This window comes from Rhineura floridana, chromosome 4 (assembly GCF_030035675.1).
Source record: "Rhineura floridana isolate rRhiFlo1 chromosome 4, rRhiFlo1.hap2, whole genome shotgun sequence".
In the NCBI taxonomy this organism is placed as follows: Eukaryota; Metazoa; Chordata; class Lepidosauria; order Squamata; family Rhineuridae; genus Rhineura; species Rhineura floridana.
This window is the reverse complement of record NC_084483.1, coordinates 210,827,640-210,836,776: the sequence shown is the minus strand read 5'-3', so window position 1 is coordinate 210,836,776 and position 9,137 is coordinate 210,827,640. Positions and strand designations below refer to the sequence as shown.

The following is a 9,137-nucleotide window of genomic DNA, read 5'->3' as shown; positions in this document are numbered from 1 at the left end:
GGGGGCAGATTCAGAAGAACTGGGTTCTGGAAACTACTGACCTCAGGAAAAAGGGTTGCGTAGATAAATATTGTCCAGCCTGTAACCAAATATATTTTTCTTTATTGTACATGACGAGAGCCCCACACAATTGTCATGACTGAGTCCCCATCACCTTTGGAAGTCTGCCTGAGCCAAGGGGAGAAATGCACGGGGGGGGGGGGCAGGTCAGAGAACATTCCTCTACATTCCCACACAAGTCTGGCTGTCCACATAGCTTGGCTGAGAGAGAGATGACGACGCCTCAGGCTATTTGGGGGCACATTGGGGCCACAGCCGCAGCCCAGACTTCAAAGCCTGGAGATTACACACAAGCCATGGGAAGAGACCAGGTTAGTAAAAAAAGGGGGAGGAGGTGAGGTTAGAGATGACACTGTCCAAACATCAGCATCCCACTGTGACAGTCCAAGCCAGCAGGCAGCAGAGGGGCCTCTTGTGGCACTTGCAAGCCAGCCTGTGGAGGCCCAAAGACCAGCGGTTACCCACCCCTCCACAGTCACAACTGGGCCCGTTTTACAGAAGTAAGCTTGAGGGGAGGAATCTACTAAATTCAACTGGCCAGTCCTCTTGCCTATACAGTTCAACTTTCTTCCTACGCTAAACAGCCCTTTATGTCCCACTTCTGCTACACAACAAGACTTCAGCTCTCCTCCCTCTTCTGGGGGAAGGCTAAGGCCCTCACTTCTGGTGTGCAGGAGCCAATGCCATTAACCACCACTTGAGAGAAGGGGCAGCTTAATGGCTTGGGGAATGCCCACAAAATCTCTTCCCGGGAGACTGCCAGGGCAGCATTCCAGAGGCACCAGTCCTTAAGACTGGCTCGAGTTGCTTGAGGCAGCCTACAACAGTCCAGGAGAAAAGGTGAGGGTGGGAACAGGTGCTCCTTGCACAAAACCATAGGGAAGGGGGTCGCAGCCCCAGCAACCACTTTATTTGGGTAACAGCACAGAAAGCAAGCAAGAGAGAAGGTGCTTGTCTGCCTACTTGGCTGTGCATTGCTCTCTCTGGCCTGATGCAACTCTGTGAAAGGGACAGCTGACTTTTTAGCAAGACTGGACCTGGGAACGGGCCTGGCAGCATGGGGGGGGAGGAGCATGGCAGCTTCTGGCCTGCTGGGCAGGCGTGGGCTTCAGCAGTATGTCAAAGGTGGACAGTCACTCACTTTGTGGCCAGCGCACAGAAGTATCTGGCACACCCTGCTGTCGCCAGCACCCAGAGAGCAGTGACTCAAACTTCAAGCCCAGCTCCTGAGCCCAGGAGCACGGCTAGGGCCCAGAGATGATGGCCACGGCCCAGTCCTTGATGGCCACAGTTGTGTCTTGCAGGTATGTCCAAGAGGAATGGGTGAGGCTAGCCAAGTGTTTCCACAAGCAGTCCCAGGACCCTTCGCCGCTAGAAGAGAGAACAGAGCCAAATCAGTGGGTTAAGGTGCAGGCTAAGGGAAGGCGCATGCTAAGGGAAGGGCCACTTGATGTGCCACGCCTGCTGCTTGGCCCCTTCCCTGCCGATGCAAGCAGGTGCTCAGAGGAGAAAGACGAAAAGGCGCTCTGCTGACTTGCGTCCCCAAACCCGAGCTGCTGCTGCTGCTGCTGCTGGTGACAGCGGAAGAGGGGGGAAAGCCAGACAGATCCCAAGGGCGGCCGCCTGTGGTGCAGCTGTTGCTGCTGCTTTTGCATTGTTCGTCTGTCTTGGGACAAGGAGATGCACAGAGGACTGAAGTCATCCCCAGCTGCCTTGGCTCTGGGGAATTCCACTCAGCCCACCCATGTCGCAGCTTAGCTGAGGATCTCACACTTTGCACTCAGGTCTGTGGCAAGTGAAAGGCACGGGAGCTCCACGCAGCCTTAGTGCTGGCCACTGTGCAACTCCCCACCTTTCCATTGCCCCTGCTGGACACTTTGAGGCGTGGCTTGCTTGTCTCCATGCGCCCCCTTCCCTCCGCCTCTTCTGAGGTGCACTTTCTGCAGGGCCGAGTATGTGCACAGGCAATACTCACTTGCAGGAAGCCAGCCAGAGTTTCCAGCCCCCTTCCAGCGATGCAGCAACATAGTCCACCACAGGCAGAAAGTACCTCCACAGGAGGAAGAGCAGGAGCTCCTTGAGGTACTCCGCCCCCTGCAGGAGAGAGTCCGGAATCCGGGTCTGGAGCTGGGAAAGAAGAACACGGTGGCTCAGCCTGGTTCAGTTGCCGATACTCCCTTCCTAGGCAGAGCGTCCCTGGCTGGCTGGAGGCACCCTGGCAACTGGAACACACCCACTCTGAGGTGAGCCACCCCGAGGCTTGGAGGGTGGCCATGGCCAGATCCCAGTTCTTCACTAGGTAGCTCAATCAAGGCCATGACAACTGCTCTCAATAAGGACAGGCCATAGAACTGGACACAGGGGAGGAGGTGTGTGGAGAGGAGAGAGAGAAACAGACAGGTATACTGAATCTGAAAATGCTGAAAGCAACATTCCGTTCCTCTGAAAGGGGCCACGTCCCAGCAGTTCAATGTAAGGGTCTTCAGCTGTTGCTGCTGCCGCTGCCACCTCCTCGTGGCTTCTGGCTTCCGCCCCTCCTCACTACTCACAGGAGTGGTTGACGCCCTAGGGGCCCTATTTCCTTAACAGCACTGCTCACACGCACAGAACTGAGGCACAGATGACCAAGGTGAGCTGTAGGTGCAGAGGGCAGACAACTCCCTCAGTGCTGCCTTCCAATGAATGGGCCTCCCCACCCCACATCTTAGCTGAGTAGCCACTGACGGCCTGGATTTAAAAACAAGAACAACGTAAGACACTGCGTGGCAGTTCACAGACTGCCTACAGGACCACCTGGGCCTCTGGAAGAACACACTGGGACAACTGATGATTTGCCTGAAGCTTTGGCTTTCCAGAGCTCTGTCTTGACCGGTCTGCCTCCGCTCCATCAAGAACCTACCTAAGAAGATGCTTGATGAGGCTAAAGGCCCATCTAGTCCTGTCCTCTCAGTGGCCAACTGGGCACCTCTTCCATGAAGCCCACAAGCAGGACCTGCATCCCACCACCCTCTCTAAGGTTGTCTATCTTTCCGATTTGACATTACAAGTCAACATCCCACCTTCCCCACCTCTAGCTAACAAGCCGCAGGTAGTGCCGCATTTACCCATTCCATGAGCCTAGGGAGGCTGTGTCTGAGCCAGGCTAGCTGAGCGGAGCACTTCCCAGAGATGTAGGCAGCAGTCTCGTTGGTCTTTGCCCAGACCAGCTCCAAGTTTGGTCCCAGCACGGTTGCCACATGGGAATAGTAGGCAGGCATGTTTGCTTCTAGCCAGCTGCAGGGAATGAGGGGAGGCGGAGTAAGACCTTGACAAGGGCCTCCCTCTCAGGTAACAATTCTCCCACTGGCTTTGCTGAGGATCACTCTTTGGTCCTCCCAGACACAAAGCACTTATCTGCACTGGTCTCTCTCCAAGGGAAGGGGTTTCCCATTGTGCCTCTTTGCTGACACAGAGCCAGAGCAAGTCACTGACCTGTACCCTTCTGCAGAGAAATGGGAAACTCTGTTCCAGGCTTGCTGGGATGCAGGCAGGATACCAGAAGAGCGGAGGACTCGAGCAGAGGCAGAAGCTAGAAAACACAAAGAGACTCCCTTGAGTGGGCTAATGAGCACAAGTTGGCCAACAGCCCAACAAAAAGGAGTGATGGTGTGGGCTTCGCCTTTAGGTTCAACAAGAAGAGTTGAGAAGCCTCATCAATCTCTGGGAAAATTCTGGAGCAGATTGTAAAGTAGTCAGTGTATGAGCACCTTGAAAATAATGCAGAGATTACGAGAAGCCAACATGGATTTATCAAAAACAAATCCCGCCAGACTAATATTGTCTCACTTTTTTGATCGGGAAACCTCCCTGGTAGAGTGCTGTGGGCATAATATATCTCAACTTCAGCAAAGCTTTAGACGAAGTGCCCCATGATATTGTCACTAACAAGCTAGCTGAATGTGGCTGGATGGAACAACTGAGATGGATCCACAGTTGGCTCCAGAATCGTACTCAAAGAGTGCTTATCAATGGTTCCTTCTCAAACGGGGTGGAAGTAACGAGTGGAGTATCACAGGGCTCGGTCCTTAGCCCAGTGCTCTTCAACATTTTTATTAACGACTTGGATGAGGAGGTACAGAGCATGCTTATCAAATGTGCAGATGATACAAAATTGGGGGACACAGCTAATACCATGGAAGACAGAAACAAAATTCAAAGAGACCTTGACAGGCTGGAGCATTGGGCTGAAAACAACAGAATGAAATTTAACAGGGATAAATGCAAAGTTCTACACTTAGGAAAAAGAAACTAAATGCACAGTTATAAGATGGGGGATACTTGGCTCAGCAATACGACATGTGAGAAGGATCTTGGAATTGTCGTTGGTCACAAGCTGAATATGAGCCAACAGTGTGATGTGGCTGCAAAAAAGGCAAATGCTATTTTATGCTGCATTAACAGAAGTATAGTTTCCAAATCGTGTAAAGTATTAGTTCCCCTCTATTCAGCACTGGTTAGGCCTCATCTTGAATACTGCATCCAGATCTGGACACCGCACTTTAAGAAGGATCCAGACAAACTGGAACGGTTTCAGAGGAAAGCAACAAGGATGATCAGGAAACTGGAAACAAAGCCCTATGAGGAGAGACTGAAAAAACTGGGCATGTTTAGCCTTGAGAAGGCTGAGGGGAGATGTGATGGCACTCTTCAAGTACATGAAAGGCTGTCCCCACAGTGGAGAGCCAGGATGTCTTCTCAATCGCCCCAGAGGGCAGGACACGGAATAATGGGCTCAAGTTGCAGGAAGCCAGATTTCAACTGATCATCAGGAAAAGCTTCCTAATTGTTAGAGCAGTACGACAATGGAACCAAAGACCTCGGGAGGTGGTGGGCTCTCCAACGCTGGAGGCCTTCAAGAGGCAGCTGGACAGCTACCTGTCACTTATGCTTTCCTCTGGATCCCTGCATTCAGCAGGGGGTGGACTCAATGGCCTTATAGGCCCCTTCCAACTCTATGATTCCATGATCTCACATGCGTCCTTTCCTCCAAGGACAGGGCCTAACCTTGGAAGGAGCCGTGAGTCCTGATGTCATGCATTAGGAAGCCTGCAGTAAATACCAAGGTGATGAGTATCAGTCGAGGCCAAGGAAACCTGCTGGCTTTCATCTTGAGCAGAAGGCTCTAAAGGGGGCGGGGCGGGGGGGAGAGAGAAAAATCAATGTTATAGTGAGGGAAGCAAGTCTGAGTATCCCCACAGGGCTTTGCTGGCCACATGGACCTCCCCACAATAATGGAAATTACCTTGCAGGCAGCTCTACAACCTGCAACATCCTGATTGCTGTTTGCTCCTTTCACGGCCAGGTCTTCATTTGTGACTCTGAATGAATGAACCGTTTCCTGTAAAGACTTCCGCACCTGAAAGAGAAAAGTCCCACAAATGCCACCGCAGGGAAGCAGGGAGAGCCTTGGACCATACCAGGATGGATGCAAGATTACAGCAGCAGCAGGAATAGGGTGCTGAATGGCCAAACAGCCATATGCTTTGCAGCCGCCCCTTTCCAAAACTACAAGGAACTTGCCTCATGCTCCTCACCCTTGAGCCAGGTGGGCCACTCACACAGTCTGCTCTGAACCAAATGCAAACTATGGAGCACACAGACAGCAGCATCTGTTGTACGTTTCTCACCCATCCTATCCATGCAGCTTGAGGTGGATAACAAACTTCATAAGCAACCAGAACTAGCAGAAAGCTAGCTATGATGAGCTGGCATAACTAAATCCTGGCAATGCAACTAATGTTTAGCAGCTTTTAGTAATGGGCTACTGCTTTGCATTGGCCCACTCGTCTGGGTCTGACCAACAGACTTGCATGAGGACCCTCTGCTGTGAATTCATCACCCTTGTCTGTCCCCAGTGTACTAAAAACTGCTTCAAGCAAAATGAAGTCCAAACAGCAGGGATCACAAACCTTTTTGGAAGTGCTGTCCCACGTCTCCAAAAAGTGATTCAGTAGCAGGCTAGGAAAACAAAGCAAGGCATCAGCTAAAGGACATTTGCAGAGCCTTGTCTGTTGGCTCCTGAAGTAGTAAAGGTTCCCAGAGGACCCACGGAAGAACCCTTGTTGTGAAATAGAAAAGGCTCCTCTGCACTCAGGCTGACTTTTTCTCATGTTTAGCAACCATGAGGGCTTGAAACAGCCTTTTTCTAAAAAGTTCTAGCGCAGATTCAACCACCACGGTTACAACAGGATTTATATCATGCAGAATTTAAAACTATCAAGTTGTACATTATTTATTATTATTTTACTTGTTTATTAAATTTATATCCCGCCCTTCCTCCCACAAGGAGCCCAGGGCGGCATGGTGTAGAGAAGCTTCCCTGCCTTGTCTCACCTCGACTGTGGGAGGTGTTTGATGTACAGCTGCCTCCATACATTGAAGCTGAGAGGGTCTCGGCTGAGGCACTCTGCCAGGCAGTTCAGCAGCTACACAGGACAAAAGCAGAATTGTTCTTGGAAATCTTACGCTCAGACAGAGAAAGTTCCCCAAACAGCAGCACTAGCACAGCCTCGGGGCCAAAGATTTCAAGAGAGCTGGATGGATTTATAACATTCCTAGTTACTGACCCCTGGGGTCAGGAAGTATTGCTCTTCCTACAGCCTTGAAATTCTTCCCTTTCTCTCGGACGTGAGGGCCAAGGCAGGAGTGAGACTGTTTTAATGTTGCCTCTTGGGTGAGTTTCACTTCTGATTCAGGATGTCACTGCTGCAACAAGGGGCATGAAGAAGTCCCTCCCAGTATAACAGTACCAGAGAGAGATAAGACAGGCTACAGTTTAAATAAGGGGGTGTATTGTGCTCTTTCATGAATTCTCTGGCGCTAGTTGCTCTGAAGGCATCATTTCACTGCCCAACTGTCTCTGTAGCAGCAGAGACGATAAAGCAAAGCAGGGAGCCATTCAACACTCCCACTCGCAAGGGCCCACAAATCAGTAGGAGACCACATGCTTTGCATGCATAACATCCCAGCCTCAATTCCTGACACCTTCAGTTAAAGGGACAACCTCGGTCAGCACCTGGCACTGGAGGGAGCCAGTGTGGTGCAGTGGTTTGAGGATCAGACTGGGGCCTGGACGACGACCAGGGTTCAAATCCCTGGTTGTCCACTAAGCTCATTGGGTGGCCTTGGGCCAGTCACTGTCTCTCAGTCTAACCTACCTCACAGGGTTGTTGTGAGGATAAAAGCAGGAAGGGGAGACCCATATTTGTATCGAGCTCCTTGGAGGAAAGGTCATAAGCCTGTCCTGAACTGCCCTGGTCTCTGATTCAATGGGCAATTACTATAGCCAGAAAAGAAACAGCAATCAATCATATGAATTCTAATCAATCATATTTGCATAAATTTGCACGTAAATAAAAGATAAAGATAAAACATGCTTGCTTTGTTTTTAGAACACCAGCCAGCCAATTATTTCCTCAAGAGAAGGAAAACGCAGGGCTGCCGCCTTAGCTGCAAACAGAAACTCAAGCAAACTAGTTTGTTCACATTCCAAAATGCAAAGTCTTTTAGGGCATGTGAGGGAGGATCCTGCACTTTTCCAGTCTCCCTGCTTCCACCCTGTTCTCTTGAGAACCAAGCAGGTGGAGAGGAAGGGCGCTGGAGAAGACCAGAGCCGTGAAAACCGTGGAGCTTAGCTGCCAGGGATGGCCCAGCAGACACCCTCTTGGAAGTCCTTTCGCCCCACGTCTCTTTCGTATAGAAAGAAACACCCACTTCATCACGAGACCCATCACCCACTGGTTTGCACTGGGAGCATTACATGCAGAAACAAATTGTCTGGCTCCATTAATTGGGGGTACCTCGTGATCCAAATGTTTTTGCAGCTTAGTCCAGCTCAGTTGTTGTCTAAATATTGCAGCCCCACCAGAAGCTTGAGGAAGACCCATGTGTGTGCCCCCTCCTCCACCTGCTCCCCTCCCCTCCTCACCTCTTTCCTCATGTCAACAGGGCAGCTGGGCAGGGCTCTGGAGAGGAAGGAAGGGAAGTAGGTGTGCAGGGTGGTCTCAGGCTTGGCCCCAAAGGCCAGAACTTTCAGGCGGGGATACAACTGCCGGAGCTGCTCCTGCAGGCTGAGGGAGAGAGACTGAGAGTGAGAGAGAGCGCCCACATCAGTCAGGAGATGGCTTCCACCTTGAGAGTCAGGCTCTCAGGCCAGTCAGCAACAGTGGCTGATTGGGCAAAGCCTTCCCTTTTACTGCATTTAGTTGCACATTTTCCTGCCTTCACTGTCCCTGCCCTTGAACAGCAATATATTGTGACCAAGAATGATACAATTCTTCCCCCTTATGAAGGTTGCTGGGCAGATGTCACAACCACTGCAGCCCCGGCACTACAGGGAGGAAGGGTGGCCAGGCCTTAGCAACGCTCCAGAGGCTCATGGGAAAGAACGAGCACCAACTACTATGCAAGGGCTTGATGACCGAAATGACCTTGCTGCATATGAGTGTACTTTCTATAAACACCAACTTGGTCTGGATTACATATTTGGACAGAAGTGTATAGAAGTATGTATGATGTGGAGAAAGTAGATAGGGAGAAGTTTTTCTCCTTCTCTCATTACACTAAAACTCATGGATATTCAGTGAAGCTGAATGTGGAAGATTCGGACAGACAAAAGAAAGTCCTTCTCCCATCGCATAGTTAAACTTTAGAATTTGCTCCCACAAGAGGCCGTTATACAAATGTTGCTATGGGGCAGCTGCATTTGGAATTCCCAGCTCTACATGGAGATGCCGAAAACGGAACCTGGCACCTTTCACATGCAAGGCAGAAGCTCTGCCAGTGCGCTATGTAACACAGTGGTCCCCCGGCATCATGCTGCCTCTAATCCTGGAGGTGGCATATGGCTATCATGACTAATAGCCGTTGGAAGGCATTGTCTAAGTAGGGCCATCGCTATATCTCATGGTAGCGAGAGAGTAAGAATAAACAGGTAGTTCTCCCAACGGAGAGCTGTGGAGCCCCCAAGGTTCGGACATGTGCTTTTTAACTTGTTCATAAACGATCACTAAATGATTTACATTTAGTGAGGCAAGCAA

General features: G+C 50.7%; 1 protein-coding gene across 2 annotated transcripts in view; it reads right to left on the bottom strand.

Moving 5' to 3' along the window:
* Window positions 1–82: 82 nt before the first annotated feature.
* TMEM214 (transmembrane protein 214) overlaps window positions 83–9,137 on the bottom strand; it is a 30,070-nt gene continuing 21,015 nt past the window's right edge. Inside the window, exons 9-17 of one of the 2 annotated variants that reach the window (XM_061625940.1) lie at window positions 8,027–8,168; window positions 6,433–6,524; window positions 6,009–6,057; window positions 5,342–5,455; window positions 5,104–5,221; window positions 3,532–3,628; window positions 3,165–3,333; window positions 2,111–2,187; window positions 83–1,431 (exon numbers count right to left, since the gene is read on the bottom strand). In XM_061625940.1, coding sequence (XP_061481924.1) covers window positions 1,305–1,431; window positions 2,111–2,187; window positions 3,165–3,333; window positions 3,532–3,628; window positions 5,104–5,221; window positions 5,342–5,455; window positions 6,009–6,057; window positions 6,433–6,524; window positions 8,027–8,168 — 985 coding nt within the window. In that variant the 3' untranslated portion in view covers window positions 83–1,304. Of the gene's footprint in view, window positions 1,432–2,035; window positions 2,188–3,164; window positions 3,334–3,531; window positions 3,629–5,103; window positions 5,222–5,341; window positions 5,456–6,008; window positions 6,058–6,432; window positions 6,525–8,026; window positions 8,169–9,137 lie in introns of both variants that reach the window. The other variant, XM_061625938.1, reaches the window with a different exon arrangement.